General features: G+C 37.8%; 4 protein-coding genes across 4 annotated transcripts; all 4 read left to right on the top strand.

Annotated features, from left to right (window-relative positions):
- The first annotated feature begins 1,320 nt into the window (after nucleotides 1-1,320).
- Nucleotides 1,321-1,770, top strand: LOC137713385 (uncharacterized). Its single transcript, XM_068452675.1, has one exon. It carries the CDS (start codon nucleotides 1,321-1,323, stop codon nucleotides 1,768-1,770), a length of 450 nt encoding a protein of 149 aa, XP_068308776.1.
- A 1,676-nt stretch (nucleotides 1,771-3,446) lies between these two features.
- LOC137713384 (uncharacterized) lies at nucleotides 3,447-4,373 on the top strand (the record flags this gene model as incomplete). Its single annotated transcript, XM_068452674.2, has 1 exon — nucleotides 3,447-4,373. A coding segment is annotated over one exon (684 nt), but the record flags the coding sequence as incomplete, so codon positions are not given.
- Nucleotides 4,374-14,780: 10,407 nt separating this feature from the next.
- Nucleotides 14,781-15,650, top strand: LOC137713383 (uncharacterized). The gene has a single exon (XM_068452673.2). It carries the CDS (start codon nucleotides 14,781-14,783, stop codon nucleotides 15,648-15,650), a length of 870 nt encoding a protein of 289 aa, XP_068308774.1.
- Nucleotides 15,651-18,363: 2,713 nt separating this feature from the next.
- On the top strand, nucleotides 18,364-19,494 carry LOC137713525 (uncharacterized protein At1g08160). The gene has a single exon (XM_068452835.2). The coding sequence runs from the start codon at nucleotides 18,509-18,511 to the stop codon at nucleotides 19,283-19,285; it is 777 nt and encodes a 258-aa protein (XP_068308936.2). The 5' UTR covers nucleotides 18,364-18,508; the 3' UTR covers nucleotides 19,286-19,494.
- The last annotated feature ends 757 nt before the right edge of the window (nucleotides 19,495-20,251 follow it).

The following is a 20,251-nucleotide window of genomic DNA, read 5'->3' on the forward strand; positions in this document are numbered from 1 at the left end:
TTAATTAATAACTTTTTCACCACAAGGGTCACAATAAAAATGACGTGTCACCACAGGGACCACAAAAAAAATTTGGCCTATTGCATATATAGGCTATAGCATACATTTTCCTTAAGAAAAGTATATATCGCACATAATATAACATATGCATGCGCTAATAACGCAAGCGGTGTTTCAAAACCATATGACTTCTCTTAGCTAGTTTTCTTGTCACTTAATATTATAGTCTAGTGGTATTTCTCTTTACTTTTAAATGGAAGGTTTTAGGTTTGAACTTTGTAGATGACGAGTTCGATTCCAAATTTATGACTAGCTTATTGTGTAGCTTATGATTGTTGAATATATCACTGCCAACTCATCACTGCCAGCTCATCAAAATAGTTTTAAAGGATTGGATGATGTAATAGTTAGTTGAAAGAGTTAGTTAGAGTTTGTTACTCAAAGCTTATGAGCTAGTCATCTAGTGAGCTATATATAGCTATTGTAAACAGATTGTAAAGTTAGTTCATTGAGTTCAATACAAAACCTTCATTCATTATTTTCTCACATTTCTCTTCTCTCTGTAAAACTTCATTTCTTGGTTTTATAATTGTTCATCTCTGCTACTTCTCCAATGTAGTTAATAACAATAAATCTCCACTATTAGTGTAAATAATATTTTTGTATTTAAAAAAATAAACTAGTTGTCCCTGCCAAAAAGGAAGACTAGTGTATATATTTGGCATCGTTAGTTTAATTGAACTGAATTTGATTAACGTTAATCAGTAATCAGTATCAATTCAAGTTAATGAACAAGTTCATTCGTTATCAGATCATGACGTGTAGAAATCTTCGTGCTCATGTTTGTTGGAGTCTAGTTATTCAGTTTTTTAACAGTCTTTAATAGTATTCAGATTTTTAACAATATAGCAACTTAAACAGTTTTCGTTACATTCTTTTTTATATATTAACTTTCTTTACCCATTTTCTTCAAGCATCAATCTCTTCCTCTCAAAGATCTTACAAGGATTTGTTTAACTCCTATTAACCATGGAAATTAATTCAAAAGCTCATCTCGCAGCCACCACGCCACTACTCCCCGTTTCAAATAACCCTTCTTCGAACCCTAACACTTCGCAGGCTATTATTAGATGGATTGCCGGTTTGGCCCTTGTCCAACTCATCAATGTTCTATTAATTATATTTATGTTAGGGACCTTCACAATTTTTTGCAATTCCATGCCCTTGTCCCTAGCTCCACAACCCCCAAATGTCCAACTCAATTCCCTCTTCATGTCCAAATTTAACACCTCCAACACAACCCTAGGGGCTAATTGGGAAATGTCCCTTACAGTAGAAAACCCTAATCTTGTCACATGGGTTCGTTTCAACCATGTAAGGGGCTCGATTTCGTACAAAGATTACTTCGTCGCGATAAGCTCTGTGGAGCCGTTTGAATTGGGATTGAAGGAAAGTAAAATGATTCGCTTGAAGATATCGTCAAAGATGACAGGGTCGGAGGAGGACTATCATCGCCTTGGTCTGCCGGTGGTGATCATGAAGTGGGGTTTGGATGAGATGCTGAGTAGGCAACGTGAGGATGGAGCTGTGCATTTTAACTTGCAAATGTTTGTTTGGGCAACTTATAAGACTGGTTGGTGGGGGGAACAACATGTTGTAATGAGCCCTCAGTGTTTGGATATGAAGGTTGAATTATCGCCTAGAATTGGTTTCGGAAGTTGGATTAGTGGAGGGCCTATGAGCTGCTCGGTTCCTGTACTAATTAGTTGACTCAATCTGACACATTTTCTTCTTCTTTGTTCCTTTTTTTTTTTTCAATTAGTTGGAGCTTTTTTAACTTGAGATTGTAATTAATTTGATGGACAATTAGTTTGAGCAAAGATCAAACTTTCTTACCTTCTGTTGATGACCTTTCATCGGTTGTAAATTGAAAAGCTTGATTATGAACATGGAAAAACTTCCACTAACGTTTCTACCATTTTAATAGAGGATTCCATCAAAAAATGGTTAAACGGAACTGTAAAAAGTCACAACACAAATAAAATAAGGGTGGTGTTATCCACCTACTCATTTTACCTCTCATATTTCTTTGAATTTTTGGTTATTGGATCGAATAAATTGAAGAAGCTCAATGCATAAAAATTAACAAGAGTACATGGGATTAAAAAAATGTGTTTGAAAGGCACTGCCATAAACTAAACAGAAGATTTTCATTCACCATTTGTGCCGTCATTGGTACAATTCGAAAGAAAGACGACCTAAAACCTAACATGAATATAGACACCATAAGGCAAAATATTGTTGGAAATTTCAATAAACATCATGGTGTTGAAATATGTAGGCACTACAAAAAAAAAAAAAAAATGTTGCCTCAATTGACTAGTCATAATAATTTGGTTCGAAGTTATTTTTTACGAGAATCAAACTTAAAACCACTCATATACAAGATTTGAAAATAATCTTCCTACGAGCCTAACATTAACCATTTTCCAACTATATCTGTGATACTTTGACCAAAAAAAAAAAAACCTGTCTGTGACACTAATTGAACTGTGAAGTTCATAAACATCGCTTCGCCAACTGTCATATAATATTCCTGTAACGTGTAACTGCTGCCTTCTTCCCTCACTTGTTCTTCTCTCTTTCGATCAATATCTCCACTTTTTTCTCTAAGTCTGCTCATTAACTACCTCCAGATAATTGGATTAATTGCCCGCTGTCCAAGAAATTTTATCATCACAAGGTATGATTTTATTTATTTTCTAAGAAAGTTGTAAAAAAATTCTAGTGAAATTAAATTGTCAAGTCCGTTTATCAAATTTGGCGAACGGATTTTAAAATCCAAGTCTCCTAAATGATTTCACTCTGCATTTCAATTCTAAAAAGAATGAAAATTTACACACTGCAGGCAGTGACCATGAGATGAAGAAATAGTAAGAATTCACTTGCAAAAATTTAGATTGATATTCCCCTTGGCTTGCCGGAAAGGGATCCTCTCTGGATCCCTTCCTCCTAATCCACCAGTCCAATGATCCGAACTATTAAAATTTGATTCAACGACTACAAATAATGACCCATTTCAAAAGTTATAATAACTTTAGCCGTTGGATCAGATTTTAATAGCCCGAATCCCCGAACTTGATGGATTAGAAGGAAGAGATTTAGAGAGGATCCCCTTCCGTGGCCTGCCTACCATTACCATATATTCCGCTGTAGTTACGCATTTAAAAAGGATTTGCATACTCTATTTCTTTCAAATTATTTATTTGTTAAAATATTATTTCTTTTGCTGGTTGTGTTTTTTTTTTTTTTGTTTTTTTTTTTTTTGTCAAATATTTCTTTTGCTGGTTAGTGAGATAGACTTTAGGAACTTTAATTTGGTACCTAAACAAAGAGAAACGATGTTTCACCGCATGTCTAATATACTATGTTATTAAACTGTAAATCATGATAAACCATACTATGACGTGGCTTCTTTGCGGTGCAAACTATCTTCATATTTCAATAAAGCTCGTGGATACATTGTCCTTGTTATGATAGTGGTGAGTCTAGCAACCGCCATCAGATTTTCTCTATGGTTCGTAGGCAACTATGTGGATTCAAAGTCCGGTCCAGGAACGGACCCCCTTGTGCTTGGTTTAGATGCATTTTCTCTATCAAATTTCGAAGTTTCGAATTGGTCACTTTCAGCTGAGTGGGAAGCCAAGCTGACATTTGGGAACCAAAATGGCGGCTTAATTGTTACCCTCAACCCTTTTGAGAGTTATGTGTATTACAAAGAAAGTGAGGCTCTATCATGTGCTTCAGTGGATGCAACGCTGCACATTCCTCCGAGGAAGCAGAAAACTGTGCAGATCAAGTTTGATTCCACGGGTTGTGAGGGCGAACAGCCGTATGTGGAAGATCGAGTGATGAAGCACTTGAGTGAGGATAAAAAGAAAGGTTACCTTAGTTTTAGTTTGAAAATGAATATAGATGCTTCATATAGTATGAAGGAGCTATTGGGAATGGGAACCCAAGTGGCTTTAAATCCGAACTGTTCAGGTTTGAAGGTTGAGCTTTTGGGTTCAAAAGGTACCGAGGGAAAGATAAATGGGGGGCACAAATGCTCCATTCCGTTGCCTAAATGATGCAATTGATCTTATTTTACATGTCAATAATATTGAAGTTTGAGCTAGTTGCTGCTGTAATATAGGCGAGGGAATGATGTTTGGTTTTAAAGGATCGTTGTTTGTAATTTACGTGCTGATGTCGTTGTATTTATAGTTACAAACTTTCAATGACCATGTAAACTAGTTCTCTGTAATTTTGAGCTACTGTTGATGTAATTTCAATTAGGTAAATAGTTGGTTCATTAATTCTTCCCGTTATAATTTGGCACTTTTTTTTGTAACTTTTTATTAAATTCAACTTTGTATGCAAGAAGAGTGAATACTATACAAGTTATAGTTTGATATGCGTTTAATTTTTTTTTCTCTTGTGTTTTTTGTTAAAACAATTTGGTCTGTGTCAGATTGTGTTTTTGCAAAACTGTATATCTTAGCATTGTTAAAAAAAATGAAGTATTGCACCACACATTGATGACAGACAAATTTCTTTCCCCATGCACCTCCCGGTACCACATGAGGCGGCAACCTATCCTTGCCCTTGGGTCTAGCGGTTGGCTGAAGCAGACATGGTAGCCCAAAAAAATGGATCTGTTAGAGTTCGAACTCATAATGTGTTAATGGCCTGGGCCAACAAACAACTTCTTTGAAGGTAAAACTACTTGTAAATGCCATGAACTACAGTCTGAGTATTGAGATTTACATGCAGACATTTTATAAACCACTTTGGTGATTCCTTAATCATTAGTTCAAAGTAAATCTAATTCAATATACAATAATTTTGTCAATTGTAAGATTAACAAAACTTACCATTCAAAACGTTCGTACTTTTTCCATTAGACCAATCCCTGGAGTTTTTTGTTGTTGGAATATTGATGCAGCACGAAGTTGAAGAAACAATAAAACTCATGACAAGCACAATCTTCCTTGATCCTTTTTACTTTCATTAAGAGAACTGCTAGAATCAGGACATCCATAATTATGTGGATTCCATAAAAAATTCCCAAAAATGGAAAAAGCCAAATCTCTCTCAATTTTATGAATTAATCAATCCATCACAACTAGTACAAGAACTCATTTTTATAGAGTTCAGAGAACCTGAGCACCAAGTTACTTTGGACCAATATATGTATAATTAAAATCGAACTTAAAGTGAATCACAATCAGATCTGAAAAACCTAATGTATTAAAGATCTTATCGAAAGCGTAACACTATTGTTTGTAAAAAAAAAAAAGTCCAAAAAAGGAACAAAAAATCAAAATGTAGAGACTATAAATAACATTAGATATGAAAATTCATTAACAGACAAGCGGCAGTGTTCTGTAGTTCTTCCCTTCCGGACTGTTTTGATGTAAAATTATGGGCCACACTCAAGTGTATCTAAACACTATTTACCCAATTTTATTTTATTTTTTGAAAAATATACGTTTTTGTACAATTTTTTCAAATCTTCAATAAAAAATATAAAACTTTTGTTCACTAACATGAACACTATTTGAGAATGAAATCCAATTTACATGATAAAAAAAAATGAATCGTACAAAAAACTTACATAAATATCAACTAACTCGTATCCAGTGCTACAATTAATTGCGATAAAGTCTTTATCATTATTGCCTTCAATGTTTCATTAGATCCCCTCTGAATCCAAAAAAACTAAGCCCAAGGATCAAATGATCTGGGTTATTGAAATTTGATCAAACTGCTACAATTATTATAACTTTTAGAGAGCCTCCTGTTTGTAGCCGTTGGATCAAATTTCAATAACTCAAATCATTTGATGAGTGAGCTCAATTCCTTTGGATCCGAAGGGAATCCAGTTCCATTTCATATAACCCAAGTACCTTTACAAAACATAATCAATTTAATTTATACATCCTATCGAAATAGTGATAATGTTTACTAAAAAAGGTAGATGTTTAGGGCTTTACTATATGAAGGAACTCTTGAGCAAAACAAATAGCAAAATCTTAGTAAGTAAAAGGAAAATACATCAATATCTGTCGGATTTATGATTTTCTACTCGTTTTTCTCGTATGGTAAAACGGTAATGTCCAGAATCCAGCTTTATGATTTTTCTACTCGTTTTTCTCGTACACTAAGCATTGAATTTGTGTCATTAAATTAAGGGAATTTAACAAAAAGCTTCCAGTACTGTTCACTTTAACGAAAAATCATATTTTTACACTAAAAAGTCAATCATGGTACTATTCACTTTACCCTTTATTTTTCGTTAAAACTCAAAGTTTTCAAATTCTTTTCATTAGTTTTCCTTTAAATTCATAAATTGTATCGTTTGACAATATGGAGAAATTTTTAATTGTGACGGGTACACAAGTGATACACCACGTGTTTTAATAGAAGTGGTGGGAAATTTTATTTTTTAAGTTATTAATTTTTTAGCACACATATCTCACCATTTGTATAATGACACGTGGTATATGAAGGAACTCAAAGTTTTTAAACCATTTTCGTTAGTTTTCCTAAACCATTTGTACTATTCACCTTACTCTTTATTTTGTCATTTTCGTTAAAACTCAAAGTTTTCAAGCCCTTTTCATTAGTTTTCCTTTAAATTTAATGACATAAATTGTATCGTTTGACAATATGAAGAAATTTTTAATTGTGACAGGTACACAAGTGGTACACCACGTGTTAAAATAGAAGTTGTGTGAAATTTTATTTTTTAAGTTATTAATTTTTTAGCACACATATCTCACTATTTGTATAATGACACGTGATGTACCATCCGTGTACCGATCACACTGAAAAATCTCTCGACAATATGATTCATTGATTCACCGAATTTGACTGTAACTTCCATATTGATTTTGCTCTAACCCTCTCATTCACACACAAACTCCACATCACCTCTTGCAGAAGAACCAAAACAAAGTCATGGCTTCTCTATGGCCGTTCGGTGACAACAAGGCACTGTTCGCAGCAATGCAAATCAAACTTGCTACTGGCACAATTCTCCTCACAACACTTGCATTTGCCACAACCATCTACATGTTGATAAACTCCGGCACCTAAACGTACCCCATTGCCATTAATCAGCACTCCTCTCTCTCAAACTTCACCAACCCTGTCTCGGAACTGGAGCGTGCCGTTTGGGATGCGGAATTGATATTCAGCCAAAACAATGGTCTCCAAGTTGACATCAAACACTTTCAGGGTTTTGTGTACTACCTGAAATTCAAGGCTCTGTGGTGTGCCTCTGTGAGGCCAGTGAAGGTTGAGGCGAAGAGGTCGAACAGGCTGCTCCTAAGATTTGATATGACAGAGTGTGGGGAGGAATTAGGGTTTGATGTTTTGAGAGAGGATAATTTGAAGGAGGTTAGTTTGGAGATGAGGATAGACTTGGTTGTGCCATATCAGCCTGGGAAGACTCAAATTTGGGCATGGCTTTGGGGTTTGAGTTTTGAGACGTGTAGAGAGTTACGAATTCAATTTGTGTCTTCGTTAGGGGAGGGAAATCTTGTTAGCGAGGGAGGGCGGTGCTACATTCCCTTGCCTGAGTATTAAGAGTTAGATATGTGAAGAAGAATCTAATAAGACTTCTTTTCTTATGCCTTTTGTTTGTTTGTTTTTCTCCTGAATAAATTATCTCTTGAACTTAGGTGTGAAGCATACCTCACGAAATGAGTTTGATTCTCATTCTCCTCGTGTTTTCTCCTGGCAAGATTCATACTGATGGGAAGAGTTTGATAGAAATTTACTAGTTATGTTTAGTTGTTTTTTGGCTAGTTAAGAATGAAAAAAATCAAATAATGGCAAAAGAAGTAGAGCTTGATGCACGTTTTGATCACACTTTCTTCATTTCAGTATCAGTCTTTGAAAAGAAGACAATTCCATTCTCTGTAACGTAAGTGTTGCAGATCACATACTAGATAAGGTACATGACAACTCACTTCTCAAATAATTTGCTTCAAATTCAAAATTTGGCGCTTGCACGACTGTCCACATTCTACTCGCTTTTGGTTTGTTAATCCTTTGTGCTTACAAGTGAACTCAATATGCCCTCTCTCTTGTTAGATTATGTGATTTATTGTACTGTGATTCAATGGAATGTAAGAAAGGTTTCTGGAAGATGGAATGAATAATGCAGAGTACTTCACAGTGATGGAAGCCTTATTGATTTCATTGAATTGTTGTTTCTCTCTCTACAATGCAATCGGATATTACCATTGCAACAAGAAGGGAATCTTGCCCTTCTTTCTCTTCTAATAGAATGAAACAATCCTAGCCCTCCATGACATCTATCCTATGAGATAGTTACAAGTGTCACAAAATATCACTAACTCTAATTTAATCTAGAGCATCCATTTGGAATATGATCCAAAGGCTCTGATTAAAACAATCAGAAATGGCTAAACATATTTCAGCTAATAAACTTAAATACTAACACTCCCTTCTAAGTGTTTAGCTGAAATCACCCCCAAATCTTTCCTCAAGTACTCAAATCGATCTCTTGCCAAAGCTTTTGTGAATATATCAGCAATTTGCTTTTCAGTTTTGCAATAAACCAGATCAATTTCACCATTCTGCAATGCATCTCTGATGAAATGGACCCTTCTATTGATGTGCCTTGTCTTGTGATGTGTTACTAGATTCTTCAAAATTGCTATGGCTTATGTGTTATCACATAAAACCTAATTCCACTTATTGCTCACCAAAGTCTGAGAGAACAAACCATAACCAAATAGCTTGTGCAGTTGCTTATGCAGTACTTACATACTCAGCCTCTGCAATGGACCGTGCTACACTACTTTGCTTGATTAAAGCCCAAGGAAATGCTTCAGAACCAAAACTAAAAGCATAACCAGAAGTGCTCTTCATGTCATCTTTACTCCCTGCCCAATCACTATCACAATAGCCAATAAGCACAACATCTTTGCCTTTCTTATATGCAATTCCATAGTCTAGTGTTCCTTGGATATACCTCAGTACCCTCTTTGTAGTTCCCATGTGCTTTCTAGTTGGATTGTGCATGAATCGAGCTAGCAAACTTGCAACAAACATAATATCAAGTCTTGTAGCTATTAAGTATAACAGACTACCCAGCGGCGGATCCAGGATTTCAAGATCGGGGGGTCCCAAGATAAAAGTTCAAAAAATATATATATTATACTAGTTTGGTTCGATAACACTATTTTTTATTGAATTTGGTTAATTGAATAAACAAAATTAATCAACGACATTAAGTGGTCAAGTGGTAAGGACACGGATTTCGGCTCTTAAAATACAAAAAACAGGGAGGTCCCGGGTTCGAGGCTCCAAGCTAGTGAGTCTGCTTGACTGTGGCCAGGAGAAAGCTGAAATGTCTCTGTGAGTCTTCTAGGCCCCTAAAAGGGGTGGATAATCGTGACTTACCACTAGTTGTCCCGCTTTAATAATAATAATAATCAAGATTAATCTCACAGGTAATAAAACCAACAAATTCTCCTCAGCAATATAACGCATCAATTAATGACTTTACAAAGATGAAATTTGTTAATGTAACATATATATTACAATTGGGAGTTGAGACTAGATTCTAGGATTAAAAAACTTAAATGAATTTGGAAGAAATAAAATTAGGCAGCTAGAGGTGATGGAACGGTAAATGGTGCTCGGGGATAGGGTAACTTGAGTTTAAAGTTGGGAGGTTACAACGATTTGGAGGATTAAAACAAAAATTAGAAACCTTTTCTTCTTCTTTATAAGCACTACTGCATGCACATCTATAGAGGCAACTAGCCTCTCTGTAGCACCTGCCCAAATTGTTGGAGGGTCTCATAGGTCGATCACAAGTGTTTCTTCGAGCTTCCGGAGGGTCCCGGGACCTCCCGGGTCCCTATATGGATCCGTCCATAAGACTACCAATAATCCTTTTATAGAGACTTTCATCAGCCATCTCACTTCTATCAACTTCGCTTCGTTTTTCATTTGCTGCAAGTAGAGTTGCAACAGGTTTGCAATCCTTCAACCTAAACTTCTCCAGCAAGGTCCTTGCATATTTCTTTTGATGCAGAAAAATGCATCTGTTTGAATGACTCCAAGCCCCAAGAAATGATGCAACAGGCCAAGATCTGACATCTTATATGTTATCATCATTTCTGCTTTAAATTTATCCATCAATGCACAAGAACTCCCTGTGTATATAATGTCATCCACATACAAGGAAACAATGAGAATTCCTGCCTCAGTAGTCTTAATGTAAAGAGTTGCCTTACTTGGACTTCTATGAAAGCCAACATTGCAAAAATAGGAGTCAATCTCTTTATACCAGGCCTTTGGTGCCTGTTTTAACACATATAAAGCTTTCTTGAGCTTGTAAACCTTATCCTCCTTACCTGCAATCACAAATCCAAGTGGCTGATCCATATATACTTCTTCATTTAGAACCCCATTTAAGAATGCATTTCACATCAAGTTGGAACAATTTCCACCCTTTCTATGCAGCTAAGCCAATTAGAATTCTAATGGTATCAAGTCTTGCCGCATGAGCAAATCTCTCATTGAAATTAACCCCAGACTTTTGAGAGTACCATTTTGCAACCAATCTTGCCTTATTCTTTTGTATAGATCCATCTAGGTTCAATTTTGTCTTGTAGATCCATTTGACACCAACTACTGGTTTATCAAATGGTATGTCAACAAGTTCCCAAATGCAGTTCTTCTCTATCATAGCTATTTATGCCTTTATTGCCTTCTACCATGACTCATATTTAGTTGCTTTCTCAAAACTCTCAGGTTCAACAATACACAAATTACACTTTGCATACACTTCTGTCAAGCTCACTTCAGTGGGGTGTGATCATAGTCTTGGGAACCTGTGCTATTTTACATTGGGACCAATCGTGAGCCATTTTCAATTGATTCACAAGTTTCAGATACTGGTATTAGAGACTCATCATTTACATCACATCTGTCACTTGAGCTTTCTTCTTCCCTTTGTTCACAGGTTTCCACATCAGTCATTGGTACACTAATACTCTTCTCATATTGACACTTCCAATCCAAGCAAGCATTTTCATCAAATATCACATCCCTTGACACAATCACCTTCTTTGAATCAAGGTCATAAAGTCTATAACCTTTCTCACATGTTCCATACCCCAAGAAAATGCATTTGACACTGGTTTCATCTAGCTTATGTCTGAGATGACTTGGAATGTGAGCATAACATATAGAACCAAAAACCCTTAAATGCTTGATTCCAGGCTTCCTTCCACTATAAGCCTCAAATAAGCCTCAAAGAGGATCTTCTTGTCAAGAAACTTAGTGGGACACCTATTCAAGATGTACACTGCTGTGTTGACAGCTTTAGCCCAAAATTCAAATGGAACACCCTTTTCAATCAGCATACATTTTGCCATTTCCACTATGGTTCTATTCTTCCTCTCAGCTACACCATTTTGTTGTGGTGTGTAAGTAACTGTTAGCTATCTTTCCATGCCCATTTCTTCACAAAACTCTCTGAATTCAACAGATGTCTACTCCCCTCCTCTATCACTTCTCATCTTTTTCAACTGATATCCACTTTGTAACTCAACTGTGGCCTTAAACTTCTTGAATACACCAAACCCTTCAGATTTGTATCTCAAGAAATAGACCCAACATATTCTAGTGCAATCATCTACAAAGGTAAGAAAGTACCTATTCACAGCTTTTGTATGAGTTTGCATAGGTCCACAGATGTCTGAGTGAACAAGTTCTAGAAGGAGAGATGCCCTCCATGAGGCTTAATTTGGAAATGCATCTCTACAATGCTTCCCAATAACACATCCTTCACATATCTCATTTGTCACTTTAAATTCAGGCAATCCCAACACCATATCTTGTTCTTTGAGTTAGCTCAAACTGCCATATTTAAATGTCCTAACCTCATATGCCAGATCATAGATGACTGACACACACCAGCTTTTAGAGCAATCTGCATATCAGGTTGAAGTTTCAAGGGAAAACTCATATTTCCTTTTATTGGTATCTTGGCTACCAAGTTTGACAGAGAGCAATCATCATATATCTCAACATTTGTACCACCAAACACCAGAAAGTAACCATGTTCCATCTTCTGAGCAAGTTTTCTTTCAAACTTGGAACCAACATTACCTCCTTGATATATCTTCTCACCATTTTGGTTTCAATTACTAAGTTTCCATTGCCTGTGACATCAATGAACTGACTAGTGCCCATTTCAACTTTAGCAATCATTGTTTTGTCAATGTCAACCAACAAATCCTCTATTTCAGTCATGTGGTTGCTGCATCCACTATCCACATACCATATGTCTTCACATTTCTTCACAATGGCATTATTACAAACATAAAACATTGGTGGGGGTGTCATTGACTTGGCTGACAAAGTTAACATGTTGATTACCCCTCTCCTTCTTACCTCGGCAATCTTTTGACATATGCCCCGATTTATTGCAGTTATGGCATCTAGGCTTATCTTTGAACCAAAATTCACCAAATTGCAACTTATCATAGTGTATACAAGGATTCTTAGCTCCCTCGATGGTACCTGCTGCTTTTCCAGCTTGATTTGCAGGCCTATTATCCCACTTCTTGCCTTTTGACTTCCAATTTTTCTGTGGTTTAAACCCTTGATTCCCATTATACTTATTATTATTTTTTTTTTTTGGAGTAACATAAAGACTAGCAAAATCTTTCTCAGTTTGGGTTTCAACATGCCTATCAATTATTTGTTCATACCCCTTTAGGATAGCAACAACATCTTGAGCATCAACAGTCTCTAGATCCTTAGTGTTTTAAATCACAGAGGGAATACTATCATAAGATCTAGGTAGACTAATCAGCAGCTTTTGAACAATTATTTGATTACTAATATCTTCACCATAACTTCTCATTTGGCTAATTAAATCAAACAATCTAACTACATATGCAGAGAAAGCTTCATTTTCACCCATTCTAGTGTACTCAAAATCTCGTTGTAAGCCTTGAAGTTTCATAACTCTCACTTGTTTATCTCCCACAAACTTTTGCTTCAAGACATTCCAAGCTGAGTTTGCAATCTCTTGGATGGCGATTCTCAGAAAAAATTGATCGGAAACAACCCCTTGAATGATTCCAAGTGCCTTGCATCTTTGACGATGTTCTCCTTCAATAGCTTGTCCTCCGCTGCGGTGAGTTCCTCCTCAGTCTTCGTCGGAGTAGCAAAGCGCTTCTCGACTATATCCCAGAGTCCATGGGATTGGAATATCGTCTTCATTCAAATCTGCCAGAAATCGAAGTTGTCTCCATTGAACACTAGTGCTCGAAGATCAACACCACTTGATCCAGCCATATAAGACTCGATATCAAGGTCGCTGAGATTTCTTCTTTTGAATTTCCTTCAGCAACAGAGCTCGACGATCAATTTGAGTTCTTCACTACCGGAGTCACAGATCACACCCAATTACAGATGATGCAACCTGGCTCTGAGGCCATGTTAGATTATGTGATTTATTGTACTGTGATTCAATGGAATGTAAAAAAGATTTCTAGAAGAAGGAATGAATAATGCAAAGTACTTCACAATGATGGAAGCCTCACTGATTTCATTGAATTGTTGCTTCTCTCTCTTTTAACAGAATAAAACAATTATATGCCTCCATGACATCTATCCTATGAGATAGTTACAAGTGTCACAAAATATCACTAACTCTGATTTAATCTAGAGCATCCATTTGGAATATGATGCTCATCAGAAATGGCTAAACATATTTCAGCTAATACACTTAAATACTAACATCTTTATCAATTAAAGAATAGTTATTCCAAATGACGAGTGATCTGCCTAAGGTCAGTTAGCTCTAGTCGTTGTGGAAATCTAGGAACAATATGGCAAGGGGAGCGAATGGATCTAGTAGAAAATGGTGACCCAAGCGGCAACATGGCTAGAGCAATATCGTAAAAACCAACCAACCAAAGAAAAACAACAAGTGCAGCAGCGGAAATGGTGCGCTCCTGATCCATGTTGGCTTGAAGTTAATTTTGATTTTAATAATGCATTTTGTGAGTCTATCGGGAAGCTAGGGTGGCATTAACTTTCACGTCCGAAATAGAGAATTAAATTTTGTCGTTGCGGCTGCATCACTTGGTGTCTGCTGCTCCACCTCATTTGGTAGCTATGATGGCTTGTAGTAGTGTTCAAACGTTGCTCACTGTCTGAGGCTATGACATATATAACATTGTCGAATGAGAAATTCTTGATTGAGATTGTCCTTTGTAGTAGCTGACTTACAAAAACTATGACCAGGTGGAGGTGACCTCTATGTGAGTGAGCTACCGCACAGCCGCACATGACAGCCTTACCCAAGATTTTCTCCGTATGTCATGAATGAAAGCTTGACTATATATTTGGAAATTGGATTATCTATGTACTCAGCTGTCAACACCATTGTCATTTTCCAATTCTACTAGCTATATCAATGCATTGACACTCATAAATTATTTGCTTAACATAGAATTTCTAATTAATTACCTTGTCCCACGCTCTTTCCGCGCTTTTCACACTCTACGAACCTATTTTTACATTGTTGTTTCCTTCAATAATTATTCTCCCTCCAATACCACATTGTTCTATCTCCCACCCCCCCAAACCTCATCTCTCTCTCTCTCTTCGGGGAGATTCTTGAGGGCAGAGAAATAGAAATACATAAATATAATAGAAATTCATACATGGCTTCTACAGCCCAAAGTAGTCAAGCCCACGCAGTAGATCAACCTCCAACTCAATCCTCAGAGACCGACCAGCCTCGCCCCTCCTCTGCTAGCCACCCCCAGCCCGGGTACCCTCCGTCTACTATGAACTATGCTCAGCCTCAAAATGGGTATCCCCCACCCCCGGCCTACCATGGCTACCCTCCAAACGCCGGTTACAACCCTTATCAAGCGAACCCGAATGCGTATTACGCCACCACCTACTCTCAACACGACGAAGCCGCGAGCAGCTTCGCTCGCTGCTTCTGCATCATATTATTCCTTTTACTCACTGGGACCCTTCTGGCTAGCATCATCATGTTTGCAGTCGTCCGCCCTGAAAACATCACTTTCAAAGTTGAGTCATTCGGCGTTTCCAATTTCAACATGGTCCCGGCAACCAAAGTAGTCTCGGGCAAATGGGAGGCCACGATGTCCGTGGAAAACCCTAGCTTCGGTCTGAGGATGTACGTGGACAAATGGGAAACTGCCTTGTACCACAAAGATAACTTTTTGTCGTCGGGAGGGTCGTTCATGCAGGACATGCGGTTGGACTCCAAGTCCAAAGGCACCATGCAGTTGAAAATGGAGATGTCCAACTCCACGGCGGGGAGCTCGTCGGTGGAGGACATGGAGAAGGAGCAGAAGGAAGGAGGGGGTGTGAGCTTCAACTTGAGGATGTCGCTCACGTACACAATGCAACATGGGTGGTGGTATAGTAGAAACTATAGGGCTGGGATACTCAGGGTGAAATGTACGGATTTGAAGGTAAATCTTCCGATGGGTGCAAGTAGTGGAAGCATGCCTGGTGGGAGCTCTAAGAAATGCGACATTACCGACGGTTGGTAACTCAACTGCTGCTTGAAATATATAGTCATGTCATGATAGGCGACAAAATGGTCGGATTTTTGTTTTTTTATTTCATGATCTCATTGATGATGATCTTCTTTCCATGTCTTCATTTGTGGGAGATTATCTATTAATTGGTTGTATATTAGATGAAGTGGTGTTTTTTTCTGAATTTAGAAGCCTCTGATATCTAATTGTTGTAGATACTTTAATTTTGTTAAATATTGGAAGATATCCTTAGTTCCCTTCCACAAACAATGAAAGAAGAGTAATGTTATTCATACCATATTTTTGTACCACATTTTCATACTATCTTAGGTGACATTTGATGTGGACAGCCAAATCATTTGAATTAATCAAATTTTTTAATTTAGTTCATTATTTAATACACTAATATTTAAGAAAAACTAGTTAATTAAATGATGATTGTGGTATATGAGGAGTCTTTCTCCTTCATTTCCTTCGGTTTTGAAAAATTTTCAAATGATGTGGCTGTCCACATCAGATGCCACCTAAGGTGGTATAGAAATATGGTATAAAAACATGGTATGAATAGCATTACTTATGAAAGAAAGATAGTGGGGCATCTTGGTATTGAGAGCTAAGAAATATAATAGTGGACATTCAAATGCATGCATTCTGTTGATGAGTAGTGTTAGGTTGTAGTTCCACACAACTCATAAAAATGTGTATTATAAAATAACTTACATAGCACGGGTACACCATCGTGTGTTGTTCATGTAAATAAAATAAAGATATGTAGACAAAAACTTACATATATTTTTATTTCATTGGCACGAGATGTCATCGTGATAGTGTACTTGTGGCACATAAGTCATTTTTTAAAAAGAAAGGTGTTATTACAACTTCAAAAAAATTACCCTGCGCAAAGCTTCTCAACAACCCTGAGAATTTGTCCTCTTCCCCTTTCTTCCCGCCAACATATATTCAATTTGGATAAACAACACTGTGAAGGCAACCGGCGACATCTTCAGTTTGGATAGACAGCACTGGAGCCTTATAATCAACTGACCGATGAGCATCTTTAGTTTGGATAGACAGCACTGCTTCGAGGTCGATTGATTATTTATCTAAGTCTCGGCCAATAAGGGTTTTCGAGTCTTTGTTGGTAGAGGTTATCTCATCAGCCTTCTCGGCGAAGTGAGGTGTTATAGGTTATTAGGCTTGGCACATTGAACGCTAAGTTTTATTTTATGATTGAATATTCACAAGTACATTTTAGAGTTCGGCATTCCAATGGCCGAACCACGTTTACCATCAAGACATTTATCTCTTTCGAGTATTTGTGTCTGTATAGTCTGATACCAGTTCAGCGTACTTATACTCTCACGAATATAATTACCGAGACTGAACCTGGTGTCGACGATTTGTGAACTTCGCAAAACTAGCAGCCTTGTCTTCAGGCTCTAGAACTCAAAGGCTGAGACGTGTTCCTTCCTCGGCCACAGTCGCAAGATCAAGAAGTCAGCAGCTCGCCCAACGCGACATCAACACATTCTACTCCCCGGCCGAGCTCGACCGACGAGTTAGCATGCCTCGCACACAACCGAATGACGTAGTGAGCTTATTAATTAATCAGCATGCGCACCACGTAGGCTTGGTAGTTTTTAGGGTCAACACGCCCTCCTGAAAAGAAAAAAAACATAATTTATTGTTGACTAGAGATAATGACAATGTACGGCAGATCTTGAGATTCCGAGGCCCATGCTTTATTCTCATAGAAGGCTTTGTTAAAGGCATGTTGTTTTTTTTAGCAAACGATATTATCTACACTAATGTGGATGAGGGTGGGCTTAGCCTCACAATGGGCTAGTAATAATGTGGTTCAAATTTACCTTTAGTGATAATCAAACATATGACCTCTCAGTTACAAGTGAAGAGAAATATTACTAAACCGTAATACTAAATGGCAAAGACATATTGTTTTTACCTAGCAGAGCAGAATTATAGACTGAGGATAATTTTGTCTTTACATTTTACTTAAAAATAAATAAATAAATAAAAGACAAACAAACAAACAAAACTTTGTTTGGTAATTACTTGGAGTTTTGAATTTTCAAAATAAGTGAAATTAAAAATTAAAAATTGTAAATGAAATGTTGATCAAACAATGCTTAATAAATTAATCTATTGTGAAGCTTAACCCACTCCTTTATCTCTTTAGTATAGATAATATCATTTGTTTCAAAAAAAAAAAAAAATTAAAAAATTAAAAAAAAATAAAAGGGAACACTTGATAAAAATCTAACAGATCCCAAACTATTTTATTTGGGCTTATACAAAATAATAAATGTAAGGCGCGTTGGAGCTTTAGTTTTCAAGGGCGTCGCTCGAAAAAGCAAAGCAACCCTATTACGTTTGTTTTTAGCTCCTTTAAATAATATTATATTAATAAAGCGCGTGGATGATATCTTTTGTTTAAAAAACATGACACTTAATAAAAATCTAACGGAACCCAAACTATTTTATTTGGGGCTTGTTTACGTGAATTTGGGCTTTATATAGAATCCATCACCGATAGGGCAAATGGCAAGCCTGAATGAGCCCAAGGTCAGCCGTGAGAGTTGCCTAAAACAAACCGAGATAGACCGTGTGGGGACGACAGATGACGACAAGATAAGTGTCGCCGCCGTGTTGAAGGGGCGCTAAGATTCCTCAATACGTTGCTTTCAACCCAACGTGCCGGAGATGCCAGCTTTTGGTTTAAGTGCTACTGTTTTTCATTTAATCTTTTCCCATCCCCAATGAAGTATTAATTTATGACAGCTTCCAACTATCTGTCAAAAATATTTGTTATTATTAACCGTTAATCTAAAACCAAAGCTTTCTCATTTGAAATGGCTGCTTCTTCGTCCCAAGGACAAGACAAGACTGTCACCGGCTATCCAGCTCCGCCGGCCCAATTTGCCGCCGGCTACCCTGCCGCAGCTCCCTACCCTTATGCAGCCCCACCGCCGCACCCCAACCACAATAATTACCATCCCACGGGCCCACCACCTCCCTACTACAACCCTCAGCCCAATGGGCCCTTCAGGCGCAAACCCACCGTCCTCTGCCGCATCATCATCGCCGCCGTCGCTCTGTTCGCCGTCATGTCCATCATCTCCTTCATCTCCTGGCTCGTCCTCCGCCCCCAACTCCCCGAGTTCCGGGTCGAATCAGCCAGCGTCTCTCCGCTCAACGCGACTAGCTCCGAGCTAACCGCCACGTGGGATTTCACCCTCCTCGCCACCAACCCCAACCACAAGCTCACCATCTTCTACGACCGCCTCACGGCCTCGCCCGTGTACGGCAGAGTTCCGCTCACCACGGCGGCGGTGCCTCCCTTCGTCTCAGCCAAGAGGAACCAGACGCGCGTCAATTTCAAGCTCGCGACGGTGGGGGAATACGTCGGCGACAACGTGGCGAGGGGAATCGCCGACGGGAAGGATCGCGGGTCGGTGAGGTTCGGAGTGTGGGTGGCGGCGTGGGTTCGGTTTAAGTCTGGGGTGTTTCAATCGAGATCGCGGTTGTTGCAGGTCTACTGCAATCGGGTCGAATTCACCGGGTTTGCCCGGAATAATGGGACCGGGACTTTGACGGGTCAGTCAACTCCGTGCGAAGTTGAGTTATGAGACTGAGTAATCAGTATAATAATACAAATAGGTTTTTTCATATTTTATTTTTCTTTCGTTTTTAACCCAAAAATTGGTGAACGTTATAAATTAGTCCTTGTTTATGATTTTGCGCTATGGAATGGAATTGCTTTCTGAATCATAGCATCGTTTGTACTATTTTGCATATTTCTGTGTAGGAATTGGCAGAGTGTTGGTTTTGGTTGGATGATGTTTTAGGACCTTGCACTTTGCTTTTGTATAGATTAAAATTAAGCGTAGAATAGGCCGATTGCAAAGGGGATTGATTTCCGCACTCCTTTTTACCTCTACACTCGTGTACGAGGTTAAAAGGGACTGCATAAATCATTTCCGGTTAAAAAATCATCCTCCTGGTGTAAGTCATATGTCTATGTCGCTCATGTGGTGAAACCTGTTATTGTTCTCAATCTATCCGAATTCTATCCAAGTTTGCCAATACACGCATTATGTGACCCTAAGTCACCTACAAGTGATGCACACATTGGTTCGAGCCAGACGGAATTTGGATGGAAAGTGTGATTTGAACTGAGATTGGTAAATAGGTTTGACAACTAAGAGTTATTTTTCCCCACCTGGCATATAACTAACCCTCAGCATGAGTTTTGAAAGCCTTTCCATTGTATATTCAAACTTTAGAGTTCAGACTATGAAGTATCTAATGTAGCTTGGTGAAGTTGTTCTTTACACCAACTCAATTTGTAGGGACGCATAAATTCGTTATTGAAGGGTTGATTGTGCCTTTCCGATACACATTTGCACCAAGCATTAGTTTTGGAAAATTCATCTCTTTCTTCTAAAGACACCCTTGCCTATTACTCGTGAATGATATCGAAACATATGTCTAGTTTACTGTGCTTGAATGGCTGGTTGTAAAGTTAGTTTTGTGAATGAAGCTGTTGTATTGTGATGATATGATTATAAATTTGTAGTCAGTGTTATCAGGAA

The sequence above is a fragment of the Pyrus communis genome, chromosome 14 (genome assembly GCF_041283825.1).
Source record: "Pyrus communis isolate YQ-2024b chromosome 14, ASM4128382v1, whole genome shotgun sequence".
In the NCBI taxonomy this organism is placed as follows: Eukaryota; Viridiplantae; Streptophyta; class Magnoliopsida; order Rosales; family Rosaceae; genus Pyrus; species Pyrus communis.

What these genes read in the sequence shown, in the direction of transcription:
- LOC137713385 (XM_068452675.1), top strand. Translation starts at nt 1,321, where the DNA reads ATGTCCCTTACAGTAGAAAACCCTAATCTTGTCACATGGGTTCGTTTC.
- LOC137713383 (XM_068452673.2), top strand. Translation starts at nt 14,781, where the DNA reads ATGGCTTCTACAGCCCAAAGTAGTCAAGCCCACGCAGTAGATCAACCT.
- LOC137713525 (XM_068452835.2), top strand. Translation starts at nt 18,509, where the DNA reads ATGGCTGCTTCTTCGTCCCAAGGACAAGACAAGACTGTCACCGGCTAT.